We start from the raw sequence: 21207 nt of genomic DNA, 5'->3' as shown, positions 1-21207 counted from the left end.
TAATTTGATCTTCATCAGTAAGTGCTTCAAGTCCTCTTCACTTTCAGCAAGCAAGGTTGTGTCATCTGCATATTGAAGGTTGTTAATGAGTCTTCCTCCAATCCTGATGCCCCGTTCTTCTTCATATAGGCCAGCTTCTCAGATTATTTGCTTAGCATACAGATTGAATAAGTATGGTATTTATAATAAGCAAGTATTATGTTACATCAATAAAATAAGTTAAAAAACTTACGTTGTGCTTTACATTCATGTTTGCATCCTTAGGCAAATTCTAAGAATCAAATAATACTATCATTATAAGTTTATTTTGATTCGTGTTGCTAGTCATTCTGCAGAAAATTTGCACCAGTTTGGAGTCCCACCAACAATATATAAAAATGCTATTTCCTTGCATTCTAGTCAACACTTGCTATTATCATGTTTCTAAGTTTTAACGATTTATAAGTAAAAAAGATATTGGGTGTATTTTTCCCTTCAACTTTTTATTTTGAACATTTTCAAACTTACAGAAAAACAGAAAGAATAATTAAAATTAATACCCATATGTTCTTCATTAGATTCATTGATATTTAACTTTTTGCTCATTTACTTTTTCTGTCTCTCATTCTTTACACACACTCACACATCTATGTGTAGAGTGTGTGTGTGTTTGAGTGTATTTCTAAATTATAGGAAAAGAAGTTTTAGACAATTTACCCATTAATGCATCACTTGAGTAAAAATATTTTTCTACATGATCTCAATACCTTTATCGTACCTTAAAAATGAACAATAATTCCATAATATCAAGAAATCCCTAGTCCATATTCAAACTTCCACAATTGTCCCAGTATAGTCTTAACTCTGTGGGTGTTTTCTTAATCCAGAATTCAATCAAGTTCATTCACTTTGCGTTTGGCTGTTTTGTCTCTTTTCCCCTAAAACAATCTCTTGCTCCCTTCCCCACCCCAGCTTTCTTTCACGACATTGAAGTTTTAAAAGTCTGGGCCAGTTGAAAACATTCTGTTTGTTTTCAAACATGTATGACCATGCTTGTTTATGGAGGCTCATGTCACAAAATTATTATAGGTTGTCAGAAGCACATGTATCAGCAACTGTAACAAATTTTCATTTTTGGCTATTGGTTAATCAGAGCAAGACACTGAATCTCCAGTTGGAAACCAGATGTTTTTACTAAGAAAAAAAAACAAGCATTAAGAGCTTTTAATTCTTACATTATTACTTCGATTGTGTCAGAACTAATAGTGACTTTTCTTTCTCTGAAATGTATCACAAGGCTTTCCTTCATGTTGACACTCTTTATCGCGGAATGGATCAGTTAGTATATAACCAGTTTAAAGGACCTGAAAATGCAGTGACAGCCAAGAAGGATATTTTGAAGTCTGAAACGATCCCTATATAAATAGAACGGATCAGCATAACTTTGGGATAAAATTAGCCGACAGTTTGCGGACTCTCCAGCATGTGCCTGTTTGCTTGGTGCTGCTCTCCTGAGAAATCACAACAAAGCTTCGAGAGGGAGAGGGAGAGGAAGGATGGACGGCACCAGCGCCCCTAGCCCTAAATCTGCAGCCGCCAAGTTAGTTAAGAAAAATTTCCTCGAGGCTCTAAAGTCAAATGACTTCGGAAAATTGAAGGCCATTTTAATCCAAAGGCAAATAGATGTGGACACAGTATTTGAAGTTGAAGATGAGAATATGATTTTGGCATCTTATAAACAAGGTAAAAAATATAGGTGTAATGGTAAAATCGATAGAAAACTGGATTTTTGGTTTAAAATGCCCACTGTCAGTCACCCGCTCGAAACCAGTAGCTCGTATTGTTTCTTTCAGTATTTATTTTGAAAATATTTCTAATTTAATCCTTCCTTTCTTTTTAAAATAGACAGCATCATGGGCTGATAAATGTATTTTTCTTTTCATTTCTTTCTCCACTCCTGTGCCTAGAATTTGAAATCCTGGACAATCATATTTAGTAATCCTCTATTTCTAACTTTTCTTTCTGACTATAATGACACAGAATAAAGAAAACATCTCTAAATTTTGGCTAAACAGGTTGTTGAGGCATAATCCAGACAATGTGGCTGGCTTGAGGACAGGCTGCTAATTCTCTGTTAACAGCCACTTAACAATATACCATCTCTAAGTCCACCTGGATAAAAAGAGGATTTTCTTCCCCATTTGGAGGGTTAATGAATGAGTGAGGCTATGCCACAGGCACCGTGATGGTCTTTATCATTTTAATGAATTTTCAGTGCAGGTGCAAAAGCTGAACCCAGAAAAACCAAAAAATTTAACTTTTCGTTTCCTTGACTTTTTGATAGGTCAAAAATTGTAGACATGTTTACAACAAAATATCTACCTTCTAAAGAATGAAGGAAAACAAAAATTAGAACAGAATCTTTTCATCAAGGGATTTTTCTGGGACTCATGCTTAACAAATCAGAAATAAATCAGAAGCGCCCTGATTCTGATTTCCCAAATCAGCTAGTTAATGGGGAACTTGAGTAGGGAGGCCATCTGGTGAGCGGACTGCACACAAACACTCTGTTTAACATCACTTCTGTTTAAACAAATGATAAGGTCTTGTGTGTAACATTTAGAAAAAGATAGTAATTACTTCCCGTATGCAAAAATATTTTCTGTTCATATATAAATCATCAGCACCATCAATTTTCAGATACAATTGCTAATGGTGTATATTTCTGCATTCACTTAATAGCCTCTGATTGCCAGTTTTGAAAGTAGAGTCGAGGCCAGTTTCTGTGTTTATATTTACTTGAGAGCTTTATAATCAATTGCATTGCTATTTTGTCTGAAAGATGAAGGAGGAGTCTATTTTTTAATAGTTGATGAGGACTCTGTTAAAAAGAAAAAGTATATACCATATAATAACTAGATTACTTTCATCCTACTGACTTTGTTCAATGAAAGAATGTCTGCATGCTAAACATATTTTTAAGATTTATCTTTTACTTATATTTTTGCCCAATGTAAAATGACTTAGGTATAAGTCAGTGGGTAATTTATTTGACCCTGGGTTGTGAAGACTGCATTTTCTCATCTCCTGAGCATGCCAAGTTCAACAGATCATGGGAAGGCTTTGAGACTATAAGAACGGAAGTTTTAGGAGCAGGCTCTCCAGAAACAGGTGGTGGTTTCCCCTGCTTCCAATGGTGTCTTTGCCCCTGAATTAGAAGACAATGCATTTAAAAGTTTTCTTGTCAATATGATCTGACTCCTATGGTCCTCACAGAGCTACACTTTCATTCACGCTAATGGGTGTTTTCATAGTGTTAGGACTGTGGGATGTGGCTTTCAATTAGGGAGACAAAAATTACACCCTCTGGAAAAGGAAAAGAACAGTTCCTTCCTTAAGCATGCTGTGTGGATGTATGCACAGAAATAATAGAATTTATGATCACATCTTCAGGGTTTATGCAGGAAATCATTTGCGTGTGTGTGTATGTGTGTGTGTGTGTGTGTGCAGAAAGACACATACTCATTGTTTAACATGAACATGAATAAGAATCTGGCCTAAAATCTTAAAACTACAGATTAAAGCTTCATCTTTCTTCAAAATTTTCACAGGCCTTCCAGCCTAACAATCAATCCTTTTACTATTTCAGTTAGGAATGGAAGTGATAAATAGAATCCCAGTGGCTAGCCAAACAAAACTGACCTAAGCAATTATATGAATTTTTTAAGAGTCACAAAGGAATTCTCAGTGAACAGGGTAGAGCCGAGCAGGCGAATAGGTTAGTTAGTTCCTTTCTGAATAGTTCTAAGGGCAGGCACCTATATCTGTGTGGCCTTGAAAAGTATGTGTTTGGATTAAACTTTGTGAGGCTTTATTAAATCAAAGCAGGCCTCTTAGACATTGAATGCTGTTGAACTGCTATGCGCTACTATTTAATTTTTTAATGCACTTTTTAAAAGCTGTACACAGAAACCTGCACAAATCCTAAGTGTGCAGCTTGATTACTTTTCACAAAGTAAACAAACCTCTGTAACTAGCATCCAGATCAGGAAACAGAACATTGCTTGTTTACTTCTTAAATGCAGGAATTTTCAGGTTTTATTTTTGGCTTAACAAGCAGGACAGTATGTAAAACCTATAATAGATATCATACAGATATCGACTACTTTTAAATTTGCTTGCGTAATTAATAATATAATTCCATATCCAACATTTGACTGGCCTGCTGGAGATCAACACTAGTTATGAATGGTTACAACAATTAATTCAAAACCATGAAAATTTTATTTTAGACATAATGTTTTTCATATAATTTCAAAAAGTGACCAAATTTTACCCCTAAATATAGTATATCTAAGCCATGGCGTCACTATGGGTTGAAATCGACTTGATGGCACCTAGCAACAACAAGCCAGTATAAATGCATTTTATGAGTTTTGGAAAGGTAATCCTGAACTATTTTGGTGAAGAAATCAATTTAGGACCTAAATACTGCTCCCCTAAATCCACAATCTAATTGGTACACTAATGATCAAAAGTTGACCTCATAAGCAAATATAAAATGTGGATTTCGTGAGGAAGGTAGAACTAAATTATTGGGTTACAAAGAAGGCTGGGAACTCGTTTCTGTTTTGTTTTGTTTTTTTTTCCTGTGGCACTGGGCCTCACCTCACTGAGTGGCTTCTCTTACCCATCAGCGGGAGAATAGATTCAGAAGCCAGCCTGCAAAGCTCATGTTCAAACTGTGGGTCCTGCCTCTCCCCAGCGCCTGTTTCCTAATGTTGGAGAAATCTCAATTTATTTCTTCAAATTTAAGTTCTGAATAAAATCTTCAGATAAAATCATGTAAAGCAAACATTAAAAACACGCTGGTTGGCATTTGAGACCCCTCCAGGGGAGTCAGGGATATAAATCTGAAAAGCAAAAACAAGTAAGCAAAATTGCATCCACTAGACAATCACTTCAATGTTGGAATGACGTGAAGAAAACATAAATGTAAAAAAAAAAAAAATTAACTGAGTGCTGCAGTAAGTAGTTGAATAGTCAAGGAATGTCAATGACATAAGGTTTACTATGAGCCAAACACACAGTATTTAAAGTGAAAGCTGGGTCTCTCTCTAAGTGAATTCAATATTCATATTGGTTCTCACTGGTGACCACCATATTGGAAACATGAATGTTTTCAAAGGTTTGTCCAACTATATATTTCGATTCTCCTTCAGACGGATGAGCCTTGGCTCATTAATGATACAGGCAGAACATCATACTTATCTCTTTGGTATGAAATTCCCTAGTCAGCAAGGTTAATCAGAGTCCTTTTATTAATCAGTGTGATGCATTTTAAGTACTCCGTTTATGCCCACAGCCACAGGTTCCTTGGCTGGTAGTCATATTTTTAATTAAAATAGCCAATGAATGATTTCACTTGAAAACCTTCTGGCAGGTACTGTACCTACTTTACTAAGTAGGAGCTGCTGTCCGAGTATCTTGAAAGCTCTTATTCCCACTCTCTTAATGAATAATCTCTTTATCACCTAAGTTTCCTCTTTGCCAGAACTTTACTTTCCTGCTTTCCTATTACCATCTTTGGCCTCTTTTTTCCTTTCTGAGATGTTCAGATTTTCTTCTTTTAAACTTTAGACTTCAAGCTTGCTTGTTTTTAACTCACTGGGGGATCTCTGAGAGTTATCCTGAAAATATTAGGTATTAAAAAATAGCCAAGAATTGGGCTTCAGTCTATAATCCAACAGGACTGTGTAAATACATGGACACAGGCAGAGCAAACGTCTACTAATCCAGCCACGAGTAGCATTAGTAACCTTTAGCTGTAATAACATCGGCTTCTCGTGTGAGGGTTCTTTTAACTCAGATAACGTTGTAGCTGATAACTGCTGCAGAGCCGGGCTTAGCTCAGGTTTACCGGAGATGTGCACATCCGGTCGAAAAGCTGGAGCAGAACCAATCTCCTCTTCCGAAAGAGGACCAAATCACCTCGCCCCTTACCATGCTTCCTCAGTTGGGGGGGTTTCTACTCAGCTACTCAGGCGTATCTCCTTGGTTCCAGATGTAAATTAAAAAAAAAAAAAAAAAGCGCACTCAATTAGTCTGCTTTATTTTTGTAGGGGTAAAACTTCTAAAATTCTTTTACAACTTTCAACTACAAACGATGTTAGTTTGGAGGTGAACTGTTTCCAGACTTCAGATCATAGATGGCTATTTAAAGATCCTGGGGGGACCAGAGTTTGTATTGACGTGTCAGTACTCGTATGAACAAGGGCACTTTATGATACTTAACCTCTAGGAGACTAATTATTCTCATTTGTAAAATAAAGGCTTTGGCAAGATCCTCTCCAAGCCCCCTGCATGCTGACCACTTATGATGTTATGAAGGTGAAATTATGTACACAGAGAGCATTTCCACATCACAGTCCGCACGCAGAAGGTAAAACCAAGAACCAACCAACCAACCAAAACAACAACAGCCAGACTTGTTGTCAGGGAATTCCAACTCATGGTGACCCCATGTGTTACAGAGAAGAACTGCTCTGTAGGATTTTCTTGGCTGCCATCTTTAGGAAGAAGATCGCCAGTTATTTCTTCTGCAGAGCCACTGAGTGGGTTCAAACAGCCAACCTTTAGGTTAGTAGTCCAATGCAAACTGTTTGCTGCCACCCAGGGACCTTAGAAAGATAAAGGGTAACTGAAAGTATAAATCCACACGGGCATGACCTATGTTTGAGAGAGCCCTGGGGATGTTTGCAAAGGAGAAAGAATCTGTATTTGCCTCCTTTCTCTTTTTTTTTTTCTCTGTATTTGCCTCCCTTCTCAGTTAAGCCCCTTGCTCAAGCAGAGCTGTTTTGCAGGGAGCTACCATAGCAGACAGACTGCAGACCGGGATAGAGATCGCAAGTGGTTTACGTTAGAGGAGGTAGCGGCTCTGGCACTTGCTGGAGGGCTTTGTTCCCGGGCTCTGCCCCACCCGTCCTTTGTGCCGTCTGAGCACACAGCAAAAGGGCAGCCTGGCATCTGCAGAGGTGAGCAGAGGGAGGCCCTTTGAAAAACAAATACTAAAAATCAATCACATTGTAGCTTCCGAAGCCCCAGGACGATTCTGCTGAGGCAATGAGGGAGAGTGTAAAAAGTGAATCTGCCTTATAGGTCAACTGCGTTTCTATTATGCTGTGACTGTTGATGGCTATGTCTGGGCAGACATATTCTGAACTCTTGACATATCAGCATCTACACCAGTATGTTATAATCTGTGGTTTTGAAGACGGCTTTACCTCTGGTTTGGTCCTCAGTGAGGGTAGGTGTGGTGGAAAGGACTCTGCTCCTCGTTTCCATACTAGGTACACTTGGGGGTTGTGGCTGCAGCCTCATTTTAAGGTGTGTGATTGTACATGGGTGGCCACGTTGCTATGGGGCTGCCAGTACTCAGCTCAAAGTGGCAGGCTTTCCTGTTATGTTCCGGGCTGAATTTTCCAGAACTCTCCCCATCCCTAAAACCAAAAAAACAAGTTGACCACTCCCAAACAAACAAAAAGTTGCCATCAAATTGATTCACGGCCACCCCATGTGTTGCAGAGTAGAACTATGCTCCACAGGGTTTTCATGGCTGTGCCCTTTGGGAAGTAGACTACCAGACCTTTCTTCTGAGACACCTCTGAGTGAGTCCAAACCACCTTTCAGTTAGTAGCTGAGCACTTGACCATTTGTACCACTCAAGGACTCCTCCTCCTCGTCCCCAAAGTTCTGTAAAACAGCTTTAAGATACACTTCGGCATATCCTGATCCACATCCTACGATCTGTCCTATTCCTATTTCTTCGTTTTCCTTCCCCAGAGGCAGCAGCTAGGGCATCCTGTTGCCACCCACCTGCACACATTTCCATCTAGGAGAGGTGAGTTGCAGGCCCACTTCCATTCTGGGGGTCAGCTGGATTCCAGCAGCCGGTGGGTGGGCTGGAAGCCTGATTTACCAGTTGATGACTGTAGGAGATGCAGATGAAATTGACTGAGAAGCCAAGGATGACTGCTTCACATAATAAATGGGTAGGATACATTCTCTGGGTGCTATTGGGAATTTGGGAGGAAGAAAAAAAATCAACGAGCAAGTGCATTTCCATATCAGAGACGTGACATATTATAGATGGATTCAGGATATTCTTCCCTTTCTTGTGATTTGTGAAGCAGCCTTGGAGCTAAACCTATTCTGCTTCCACAAAGACAAAGACAGATGGAAACCCTGCATTGCAGACATCCTGAGTCCATTAGCTTGGACTGAGGCAGGCGACTTATGGCTCTAGCAGGCTGAGAAAGTGGCAGTTTTCTCATCTGGAAAATGAAAGGCTTCGACTGGATAATCTTCCTTCCAGCACTAACATTCTCTGTGTTTCTTTGATTTTACATCAGAATGGTGTTTTCTTAATCAGCTGTCTGCTGCTTCCTTTCTGAGATCATTTTTCTTTCCATTGCAGAAGCAGGCGTGAGTTTCTAAGCAATTGCTGCATAGAGCTGCCTAATCTGTGCTGCTAATCGGCAGGCAAAACACATCCTGAGTTTTAGATCTGGAATCAGCTTCTTTGCGAGGCAGAGAGAAAAGATTGTCTTTGCGAATTGCCTGTTGAGGAAATTTGAGAACTAAAAGAACTGATTAAGGATTTGTATTAACGTGATTCAATCAGTATTAAAGGCAGGTTGCATACCATATAGCTTAAAAACTCTGCTTGGAATACAACACAGATTCAATGTATAAAACTAAATAGAAATGGAGAAATAGATATATACGCATGTAATATGTGTATAGCTATCTACACATACACACGAACACACAGATACACATGCACACACCCCCCTTAGAGGCATGAGGTTGACAGTCTTCAGCCCAGGCTGCCTGTAATACAATTTTAGATGTGCCAGGGAAAGTTGATATCACCAAATATCTTCCTTTTCAGGGTCTAGAATTTCAAATTCATGTCTTACAACTTAATTCTATTAAATACATATTTCTGTATAAATTCAAATAATCCTGAGAGGGATCACACTTAAAACAATCCTCAGTCCATTCAACCTTATTGTGAATTAACTTTGAGTTTCTTTTCCAAGAGATGAGAGGTAGGAGGAAGAGAAAACAAGATGGCCCTAGAATTCTGAATGGGGATGAAAAAGGGATTGTGTGTGTGTTTGGGGGGGGGGGTGCGTGGGTGTGGGTGTGGGGATGTGGGTGTGTGTAGAGAGAGGGTGGAGGGTGGACTGCAGAAACACAAACTTTAGGCTGGGTTCATTCATTCCTGGGGAACTAATCAGCATTGTGTATGACCCTATGAATGGCCTCTTAAAAAAAAATTATTTTCCTCTGGACATGGGGATAATAGTTTATTTTAATTTTACTTATTTTTATGAATAGTTATGCAAGCAAGATGCTAAATTTAGAAGTTACAAAGGGAGTATTCAGGGACAAGTACATTTCTGTCCTTGTCCCCCCAGCCTCCCAGGTCTTCCTGGAGGTTGCCAGAGTTCATAATTCCAGGGAGCACCATTCACAAAGAGCACAATACAAATGGTGTCCCTAGAGCTGTGCAATACAGTGGCCCTGATAGGGCATTTCACTCATGAGTGATTATACCTGTAGGATGAAGACCCAGGAGTAGAATTGTTGGGTCAAAGAGTATACACATTCTGAGCTGTGGTTGTTATTGTTAGGTGCCATTGAGTTGGCTTCAACTCATAGCGACCTATGTACAACAGAATGAAACACTACAAGGTCCTGCTCCATCCTCAAAATCATTGCTATGTTTGAGCCCAATTTTGCAGCCACTTTGTCAACCCATCTCCCTGAGGGTCTTCCTCTTTTTCACTGAGCTTCTACTTTACCAAGCATGATGTCCTTCTCCAGGAACTAGTCCTTCCTGATAACCTGTCCAAAGCAAGCAAGATGAAGTCTCGGTATCCTCGCTTCTAAGGAGCATTCTGACTGTACTTCTTTCAAGCAGATTTGTTCATTCTTCTGGCAGTCCATGGTATATTCAATATTCTTCACAAACATCATAATGCAAATGCATCAATTTTACTTAGATCTTCCTTACTCATTGTCCAGCTTTCGCATGCATATGAAACGAATGAATATATCATGGCCTGGGTCAGGGGCACCTTAGTTCTCAAGGTGACATCTTTGCTTTTCTTACACACTGAAGAGGTCTTTTGAAGCAGATTTATCCAATGCAATACATCATTTGATTTCTTGACTGCTGCTTCCATGGGCATTGATTGTAGATCCAAGTAAAATGAAATCCTTGACAACTTCAATATTTTCTCCATTTATCATGATGTTGTTTATTGGTCCAGTTGTGAGGATGTTTGTTTTCTTTACATTGGGTGTAATCCATACTGCAGGTTGTGGTCTTTGATCTTCATCAGTAAGTGCTGCAAGCCCTCTTCACTTTCAGCAAGCAAGGTTGTGTCATCTGCATATTGAAGGTTGTTAATGAGTCTTCCTCCAATCCTGATGCCATGTTCTTCTTCATATAGTCCAGCTTCTCAGTTTATTTGCTCAGCACACAGATTGAATAAGTATGGTGAAAGGCTACAACCCTGACACACATCTTTCCTGATTTTAAACCATGCAGTGTCCGTTTGTTCTTTTCAAGCAATTGCCTCTTTTTCTATGTACAGTTTCCTCATGAGCACAATTAAGTGTTCTGGAATTCCTATTCTTCCCAGTGTTAACCATAATTTCTTATGATCCACCAGTCAAATGTCTTTGAATAGTCAGTAAAACACAGTGTGATGGATTGAACTGTGTCCCCCCAAAAAGTGTGTCAACTTGGCTAGTCCATAATTCCCAGTATTGTGTGATTGTCCATTTTGTCATCTGATACGATTTACCTATGTGTTGTAAATCCTCCCTCTAAGATGTTAATGAAGTGGGATTAGCAGCAGTCATGTTAATGAGGCAGGACTCAATCTACAGGATCAGGTTGTGCTTTAAACCAATCTTTTTTGAGATATAAAAGAGAGAAGCAAGCAGAGAGACATGGGGACCTCATACTACCAAGAAAGTAGTCAGGAGTGCATGTCCTTTGGAACCAGAGCCCCTGTGCTGAGAAGCTCCTAGAGCAGAGGAAGATTGATGACAAGGACCTTCCCCCAAAGCCGACAGAGAAAGAAAGACTTCCCCTGGAGCTGATGCCCTCAGTTTGGACTTCTAGCCTCCTAGACTGTGAGAGAGTAGCTTTCTCTTTGTTAAAGCCATCCATAGCCATACACTTGTGGTATTTCTGTTTATAGCAGCACTGGATAACTAAGACACACAGGTAAGCATCTTTCTGGTATTCTCCGCTTTCAGCCAAGATCCATCTGACATCAGCAGTGATACCTCTTGTTCCATGTCCTCTTCTGAATCTGGCTTGAATTTCTGGCAGTTCCCTGTTGATGTACTGCTGCAACTGTTTTTAAATTATCTTCAGCATAATTTTAGTTGCATGTGATATTAATGATATTGTTCGATAATTTCCTCATTCTATTGGATCACCTTTCTTTGCAATGAGCACGAATATGGATCTCTTCCAGCTGGTTGGCCAGGTAACTTATTTTCCAAATTTCTTGGCATAGAAGAGCAAGCACTTCCAGCATTGCATCCATTTGTTGAAACATTTCCATTGGTATTCTGTCAATTCCTGGAGACTTGTTTTTCGACAGTGCTTTCAGTGGTCCTTGGATTTCTTCCTTCAGTACCATAGGTCCTTGATCATATGCTACCTCCTGAAATGGTTGAGTGTCGACCAATTTTTTTTGGTACAGTGAATGTGTATCCCTTCCATCTTCTTTTGATGCTTCCTGCATCATTCGATTTTTTGCCCATAGAATCTTTCAATATTACAACTTGAGGCTTGAATTTTTTCTTCAGTTCTTTCAGCTTGAGAAATTCTGACTGTATTCTTCCCTTTGGGTTTTCTAACTTTAGGTTTTTGCACATTTCATTGTAATACTTTACTTTGTCTTCTTATGCCGCGCTTTGAAAAATTCTGTTCAGCTCTTTACTCCATCATTTCTTCCTTACACTTTAGCTACTCTATGTTCAAGAGAAAGTTTCAGAGTCTCTTCTGACATCCATTTTGGTCTTTTCTTTCTTTTCTGTCTTTTTAATGACGTTTTGCTTTCTTCGTGTTTGATGTCCTTGATGTCATCCCACAACTTGTCTGGTCTTCGGTCATTAGTGTTCACTGAGTTATATCTATTCTTGAGATGGTCTCTAAATTCAGGTAGGGTATACTCAAGGTCATACTTTGGCTCTTGGGGACTTGTTTTAATTTTCTTCAGCTTCAACTTGAACTTGTATGTGAGTAATTGATGGTCTGTTCCATAGTCGGCCTCTGACCTTGTTCTGACTGATAATGTAGAATTTCTCCATTGTCTCTTTCCACAGATGTAGTCGATTTAATTCCTGTGTATTCCATTTCCCGAGGTCCGTGTGTATAGTCGCTGGTTATGTTGCTGAAAAAAGGTATTTGCAGTGAATAACTCATTGGTCTTGCAAAATTCTATCATGCGATCTCAGGTGTCATTTCTATCACCAAGGCCATGTTTTCCAACTACCAATTCTTCTTTGTTTCCAACTTTCACATTCCAATCACCAGTAATTATCAATGTATCTTGATTGCATGTTTGACCAATTTCAGACTGCAGAAGTTGGTAAAAATCTTCAATTTCTTCGTCTTTGGCATTAGTGGCTGGTGCATAAATTTAAATAATAGTCGTATTAACTGGTCTTCCTCGTAGGTGTATGGATATTATTCTATCACTGACAGCGTTGTACTTCAGGATACTCCTTGAAATATTCTTTTTGACAATGAATGTGACACCATTGCTCTTCAATTCGTCATTCCCAGCATAGTAGACCATATGACTGTCTGATTCAAAAAGGGCAGTACCAGTCCATTTCAGCTCACTAATTCCGAGGATATCAATTGCCATGCATTCCATTTCATTTGTGATGACTTCTAGTTTTCCTAGATTCATACTTCATACTTTCCAAGTTCTGATTACTAATGGATGTTTGCAGCTGTTTCTTCTCATTTTAAGTCTTGCCACATCAGCAAATGAAGGTCCTGAAAGCTTTGCTTCATCCACATCATCAAGGTCGACTCTACTTTGAGGAGGCAGCTCTACCCTAGTCGTATTTTGAGTGCCTTCCAACCTGAGGGGCTCATCTTCTGGCACTATACCAGACAGTATTCCCCTGCTGTCTGTAAGGTTTTCACTGGCCAATTTTTTGAGAAGTAGATTGCCAGGTCCTTCTTCCCAGTCTGTCTTAGTTTGGACGCTCTCCTGAAATCTGTCCACCATGGGTGACCCTGCTAGTATTTGAAATACCATTGGCATAGCTTCCAGCATCACAGCCACACAAGCCACTACAGTATGACAAACTGACAGACTAGTGGTGGTGAGTTGTGATAACTATTGGCGAATTAGAAGTTGTATAAATTTACACTCCTGTGAGCAGTATAGGACAAAGCTTCCTTCTGAACCCAGGAAGGGCCTTTTAAGAAAGTACACTTGGATGGGTGGAGCAAGGAGATAGCACTTTCAGCTTCCTTCCCATATCTTGAGTGGGTCCTATGTCTTTTCCTAAAGGACACACTTACTGAGTGCTTACTATGTGCTAGGTACTATCCTAAGCACTTTCCACATACTGGCTCATTTTATCAACCCAACGACCCTAAGAAGTAAGTACTTTCATACCCCCATTGTACAGATAGGGCAATTAAGACACAGAGTGGTCAACCAGCTTGCTCAGGGCACATAGCTAGGAAAATCAGAGTCAAACTATGAACATGGGTAGTCTGGAACCTGAGCTCAGCCCCTCAGATACTATTTTCCCCCTTCTCAGATCAAGATCAGAATAAATGAGTACATGAGGACCATGAGGGGTATAATAGTGGCACGTATGTAGTGTTTTCCACTCAAGCAAGAGAATTTTAATACTTGACCGGATCACTAGGCCCATTTTCAATGTGGTCATTATCCTCAGAGTGCCCTTCAGGTGCTCAGCATTTTTTATAAAAGATGGTCCCCAGAAGTAATCACAATATTTTAGATTTATTCTGCCCTCATCTAATCAGTGAAGAATACAATTTTACTTCTCTTGTTCTGGGTATTGCACTTTTTAAAATGTAGCTTAAGACTGTATTAGCATTTTGGTACCCCACTGTTGGCTCATTTTGAGATTATCATCAACTTAAATTGTTAGGTCTTTTCTCAAATAAATTACCACTAAACCATATTCTCCTTACCTTGTACTGCTATAACAGAATTTTTATAACTAAAACCAAACTTGTGACTTACCCATGTTAAAATTTACTTTGTTGTTTCAACGCTAGAGTCTCTTCTTGACTCTTGACCTATTGCTACATCTTCATCTTGCCATAAATATTCCACCTTTCTGTACTTATTTTTCCTTCCTGCTAATATAGTGAGCTTAGGTTCCATGGGTATAGATATTGGCACTGGAAGAAGGTTTATAAAATTACCACTGTTATAGCTTGTCAAATACAGCAATCGTTGGAGACTTGTTAAAAAAAGATCTAGCTCAGTATATAGAAGTCAGACGTCAGAGGGAGAAAGGAAAAAGGTGAGGGAGAGAGAGAAAGGTCATGAACATTTCCAACAACTAATGGGAAAATTTATCTAAGATCTCAGTTTTAAGAACAGCTATGCTTCTCGTGACCAATTAATTTGTGTTTAGCTTGTGGGTATATGTTATTGCTGTTGTTGTTAGGTGCCGTCTAGTCGTTTCCAACTCAGAGTGACCGTATGTATGACAGAACGAAACACAGCTTGGTCCTGTGCCATCCTCATGATCGTTGTTATGCTTGAGTCCATTGTTGTAGCCACTGTATCACTCCTTCTCATTGAGGGTCTTCCTCTTTTTCTCTGACCCTCTCCTTTACCAAGCATGATGTCCTTCTCCAATGACTGATCCCTCCTTATAACATGTTCAACGTATGTGAGACGACGTCTCACCATCCTCACTTCTAAGGTGCGAGGTATATGTGGTTATAGCTAAGTATGCAACACGTCATGTTTTTCTGTTTATGTCAGCTGCTTGAAAATTCAAAGGCAAAATTGAAATCCAGTTCTAGTGTATAAGACATGATTTATATTTTGTGGAGCTATCTTACCGTGGTCTCTTCTTATTTTTCTTTGCCCTCATTTTCTAGATCATTAAAACAAACAAAACAACAGCAACAACAAAAAACCTTCTATTGTCTGAAATTCGTGAGTTGCCTTAAATTATTTTTTTGAAAAGAGGTACTGTGTAAACCAACAGGCAGGTAAATAAAATCTTAGATGGACAAATTTTGTTTTAGACATTAAACACATTCACATCTTAGATTGACAACAACAATAGGGAGAAGGAACTACAATGGAATAAAAACTACAAGCTTGTAACTAACAGCTTGGAAATCATATAAGACAAGCTCTCAATGTTTGGTAGTGAAAAAAAATATTCCTGAAGAGTCTCATGTAACTCAGCATGAAAATACAATCACATAAATGATTGTCTGTGAAATCGAGGCAGGTAAAGTAAATAAATGAACCTAAAGAATAGGCTTGCTGAAAGTGAAGAGGACTTGAAGCACTTACTGATAAAGATCAAAAACTACAGCCTTCAGTATGGATTACACCTCAACATAAAGAAAACAAAAATCCTCACAACTGGACCAATAAGCAGCATCACGATAAACGGAGAAAATATTGAAGTTGTCAAGGATTTCATTTTACTTGGACCTACAATGAATACTCATGGAAACAGCAGTCAAGAAATCAAACGCATTGCATTGGGCAAATCTGCTGTAAAAGACCTCTTTAAAGTGTTCATAAACAAAGATGTCACTTTGAGGACTAAGGTGTACCTAACCCAAGCCATGTTATTTTCAGCTGCCTCATATGCATGTGAAAGCTGGTCAGTGAATAAGGAAGACCGAAGAAGAATTGATGCATTTGAATTATGGTGTTGGCGAAGAATATTGACTATACCATGAACTACCAGAAGAATAAACAAATCTGTCTTGGAAAAAAGTACAGCCAGAATGCTCCTTAGAAGTGAGGATGGCAAGACTTTGTCTCACTTACTTTGGACATGTTATCAGGAGGGATCAATCCCTGGAGAAGGACATATGCTTCGTACCGTAAAAGGTCAGCGAAAGAGAGGAAGACCCTCAATGAGGTGGATTGACACAATGGTTGCAACAATGGGCTCAAATACATCTACTGTTGTGAAGATGGTGCAAGACTGGGCAATGTTTCATTCTGAGTCAAAACTGGCTCAACAGCACCTAACAACATAACAATGAATAGTAGAGACAATGAGAACTATAGAAAACTTGTCCCACTTAAGTACATCCAAGTATGTTACCAAGCAAAAGATTTGCAGGCCCATTAGCCACTAGTTTACAACCTCTGAATCATTTTCCCCCAATTTTATAAATGTGACTAAAGTAAAATACTTTGTAAAAATTCTCACCCAACAGGGAGAAATCCTAGACCAAGAAGTTTAATTTTGTTTTCTTTTTCAGGTTATTGGTTGCCTAGTTATAAATTGAAGTCTTCCTGGGCCACGGGCCTGCATCTTTCTGTCTTATTTGGACACCTGGAATGTCTTCTGGTGCTACTGGACCACAATGCTACAATCAACTGTAGACCCAACGGGAAAACCCCTCTCCATGTAGCTTGTGAAGTGGCCAATGTGGATTGTGTTAAGATCCTCTGTGATCATGGAGCAAAGCTCAATTGCTACTCCTTAAGTGGGCACACGGCTTTGCACTTCTGTACAACTCCAAGCTCCATTCTCTGTGCCAAGCAATTAGTTTGGAGAGGTAAGCCTTTTTGGGTGGTTGACATTGTCATCTACTTGCATACTCATGGTTTTGAAACTTGATGATCTCCATTTACTTATCTCAGGCAATGTAGCAGTTTTCTTCAGGCATGGAAGCTAGCTCAGGGGGCCCTAAAAAAAAAAAAAATATATATATGGAAACCCTGGTGCTGTAGTGGTTAAGAGCTATGACTGCTATCCAAAAGGTCAGCAGTTGGAATCCACCAGGCACTCCTTGAGAACCCTATGGGGCAGTAGTACTCTGTCCTACAGGGTTGCTATAAGTCGGAATCCACTCAATGGCAACGAGTTTGATTTGGTTTATGTATATATTATATATACATATTTTACCACTGCCGTCGAGTGGGATCCACTCAATGGCAATGAGTTTGGTTTCGTCTATATATATATTACATATACATGTACATATAATATATAATATATATATTCCACCACTGTGTGTATACACACACACACACACATATATATTATGCATATAAACACACACACACACATATATATATATATATGTTTTGGAGTCGCTGGGTGGTATAAATGGTTAATGTGCTTGGCTGCTGACTGAAAGGTTGCAGGTTCGAGTCCACCCAGAGCTGCCTTGGAAGAAAGGCTTGGTGATCTGCTTTAGTAGATCAGTTATTGAAGCACAGTTCTATTCTGTCACACATGAGGTTGCCATGGAGTTGACTTGACAACAACTGGTAACTGATGTATGTTTTATTATTTATACAAGTACATTATTATAATACATTTCAATATATTTTATATGAATTATATTACTCATGTATAATATATAAACATATATTGTATACGTAAATACATATTTTTTGTTTTGTTGGCACAAGTCATTCCATGATAATCATATTGGAATCTTTTCTTTCTAAATTGTAAGAACTGGTTGATTTACTAATTTATTCAGCAAATATTTATTTGGCATATACTGCGTGTCAGGTATGGAGACCTGGTGGCAAAATGGTTAAAGTGCTCGGCTGCTAACGGAAAGGCAGCGGTTTGAACTTACCAGCCACTCTGCAGGAGAAAGACGTGACAGTCTGCTTCTGTAAAGAAGATTTACAGCCTCGGAAAAACCGTACGGGGCAGTTCTACTCCGTCCTATACGGTTGCTATGAGTTGTTTTTTTTTTTTTTGGTTTGGAGCTGAATTAGATGTAGGTGGCAGAGTGAAGGAGAAAGAAGTTTCAAGAATCACTGCCAAGTTTCTGGCTTTTTAAAATGGGTGAATAGTGATGTCATTTATTAAAATGGGGGGACTTGAAGAAAAAGCATGTATGTGGGAAAGATCACTAAATCAGTTTTTTAAAGTCAGGTTTATTGAGGTATAATGTACGTACAGTGAAATTCCCTATTTTTGACAAAGATAGAGTCTTGAACCTCTCGTCACCATCCCCTCAAAAAGATCCCTGATGCTGTTTGTAGTTAATCCCCTCCCGCCACTCCTAGCCCCTTAACAACCACTGATGTGTTTTCTGTCCTTTTTTCGGAATGTCATACAAATTAAATTATACACTATATAGCCTATAGCCATTTGAGTCTGCTTTCTCTCACTTAGCATGATGCTTTTGAGATTCATCCAGGTTGTTGCATGTGTCAGTAAGTCAGACCTTTTTATCGCGGAGTAATATTCCTTTGTGTAAATGTAACACGGCTTTGCATTCTCCAGGAGATGCTGGTAACCAAAGATATCAGCAGTTTGAATTCACCAGTCACTCCTTGGAAACCCTGTGGGGCAGTTCTACTCTGTCCTATAGGGTCGCTATGAGTCAGAACCGACTCGACAGCACCTAACAACAACAACAGTAGAGGAATATTGAGTTGTTTCTAGTTTTTGGTGATTATGAAAAAAAGTTGATATAAACACTCACATGCAGGTTCTTGTGTGGACGTAATTTTAATTTCTTTTTGGTAAATACCTAGTAGTGGGATGGTTGGGTTGTATGGTAAATTTATAAGAAAATACCAAACCTGTTTTTCAAAGTGGTTATGCCATTTTGCATTGCCACCAACAATGTGTGAGAGTTCCAGTTCTCCTCATTCTTGCCAGAACTAAGTAATGTTGGGTTTTTAAAAAATATATATATATTTTAGCCATTTTAGTAAGTATATAATGGTATCTCATCATGGTTTTAACTCGAATTTCCCTAACATCTAAGGATGTTGAGCATGTTTTTGTGTATTTATTTGCCAGCCATGTATCTATTTGGGGCAAGTGTCTGTTCATATCTTTTGCTTGTTTTTAAAAAGTTGTTTTTTCCCCCCTATTATTGATATGTGAGGGTTCTTTATATATTCTATATACCAGCCCTTTATCATATACATGGTTTGCAAATATTTTTCTTTATTCTTTGGCTTTTCTTTTTATTTTTTCTGACAGTGTCTTTCAAAGAGCAGAAGTATTTAATTTTGATAAATTCAGCTTATCAATGTTTCTCTCATATGGTTTGTGCTTTTTGTGCCCTATCTAAGAAATCTTTGACTACCTCAGGTAACATATATTTTCTCCTAGGAGTTTTATAATTTTAGGTTTTACTTTTAGGTCTGTGGTTCATGTCAGGTTAATTTTTGCCTACGGTGTGAGGTGTTGGTCAAAGTTCATCCTTTTCTGCTTGTTTTTGTATCTGGGTGCTCAATTGTCTCAATACCATTTGTTGAAAAGACTATTCTTCCACCATTGAATTGCCTTGGTATCTTTGTCAAAAATCAGTTGGCCATATATGTATGGGTTTGTTTCTGTACTCTATCCTGTTCCGTTGGTCTGTATATCTATGTTTTTGCTGATACTCCACTGACTTGATGGTTGCAGCTTTATAGTAAGTCTTGAAATCAGTCAGTGTGAGTCTTCCTAGATCAGTTTTAAGCAAGAAAAGTTTGAGATCTCTTTGAGACATCAAAGTGGATAAGTTAAGTAAGCACTTGTTATATAATTTTTTTTTTTTTTTCAGAAGGAAGCGCTGAACTAAAGCTAGAAGTCTAGGAATCATTGGCCTATAGATTATATTTGAAACTAAGCAAATCAAGGAAATCATTTAAAGAAAGAGTGTAGTGAGAGAAAAGAAAACCTAGGCCTACTACCTGATAAATTCCAACATTTAAATGTTTGAAGGCTGAGGAGGAGCCAGTAAAGGTGACTGAGATGGATGATAAGAAAAGTTGGAGAAAACCCAAGAGCATTTTTGGTATCACAGGGACTAAGAAAAAGGCAGGTTCAAGAAGGAGAGAGTGGTCAACTGTATTGACAGCTACCAAAAAACCAAACCAAACCTGCTACTGTCGAGTTGATTCCAACTCATAGCAACCTTATGGGACAGAATAGAACTGCCCCATAGGATTTCCAAAGAGCATCCGGTGGATTTGAACGGCTGACCTTTGGTTAGCAGCTGTAGTTCTTAACTACTACACTGCCAGGGTTTCCACTGATAGCTACAGAGAGGTTTAATTAGATGTTAATTACATTAAGTGACAGGGTCATCATTGGCAAAAAAAGTTTTTTTGTGAAATGATTGGTGTAGAAGCAAAATTAGAACAGGGACTCCTAAGGTGTGAGTGAAAGGTTACAAATTAGAGATGACATATGTAGGCAATTGTTAAAAGAAGTTTGGCTGCAAAAGTGAGCATAAGAGTATCGTGATTGCTAGAGGTGACTGGGGTGGTCACAGAAGAATTTTATTTATGGCTAGAGATAAAAGGAAATGTTCGTATGCTGAAGGAAATGATTCACAGAAAGACAATTGAGAAATTGAGACAGGATAAAATCCAGAGACTTTGGGACATGTCCTCATTTTTAACAGGTGGGTTGAAATAAAAAAAGGTTTTTTTTTTTAAGACACATTCCAGCACTTTTTTTTTTTTAAGCAAGTGTAACCTTTTATTTCTTTTTTAAAAAATTAATTTTTTCCCATACAAATATTTACACACACATTTTTATGTGACTCTAATTGCTCTCCCCGTACTGTGACAGCACACTCCTCCTTTCCACTCCTGATTCCCCATGTCCATTCAACCAGCTCTTAACCCTCTCTGCCTTCCCATCTCACCTCTGGACAGAAGCTGCCTGTTTAGTCTCTTTCATCTACTTGAGCTAAGAGGCACACTCCTCATGAGTATCACTTTATGTCCCACAGTCCAGACCAATCCCTCTCTGAAGAGTTGGCCTCAGAAATTTAGTTCTGGGCTGATAGAGAATCCAGGGGCCATGCTTTCCGGGGTTCCTCCAGTCTCAGTCAGACCACTGAGTCTGATCTTCTTACTAGAAGTTGAGTTCTGCACCCCACCTTTCTCCTGCTCCATCCTGGACTCTCTGTTGTGTTCCCTGTCAGGG

The 21207-nt window shown here is 38.9% G+C and overlaps 1 protein-coding gene across 1 annotated transcript in view; it reads left to right on the top strand.

Annotated features, from left to right (window-relative positions):
- Positions 1–1535: 1535 nt before the first annotated feature.
- ASB4 (ankyrin repeat and SOCS box containing 4) overlaps positions 1536–21207 on the top strand; it is a 68977-nt gene continuing 49305 nt past the window's right edge. Inside the window, exons 1-2 of the mRNA XM_004386136.1 lie at positions 1536–1722; positions 16556–16855. Of these exons, the coding sequence (XP_004386193.1) occupies positions 1536–1722; positions 16556–16855 (487 nt within the window). The remainder of the gene's footprint in view (positions 1723–16555; positions 16856–21207) is intronic.

The sequence above is a fragment of the Trichechus manatus genome, unplaced genomic scaffold, assembly GCF_000243295.1.
Source record: "Trichechus manatus latirostris isolate Lorelei unplaced genomic scaffold, TriManLat1.0 scaffold00156, whole genome shotgun sequence".
Classification (NCBI taxonomy): domain Eukaryota; kingdom Metazoa; phylum Chordata; class Mammalia; order Sirenia; family Trichechidae; genus Trichechus; species Trichechus manatus.
Note: the sequence above shows the minus strand (reverse complement) of the source record. Positions and strands in the feature narration are given on the sequence as shown.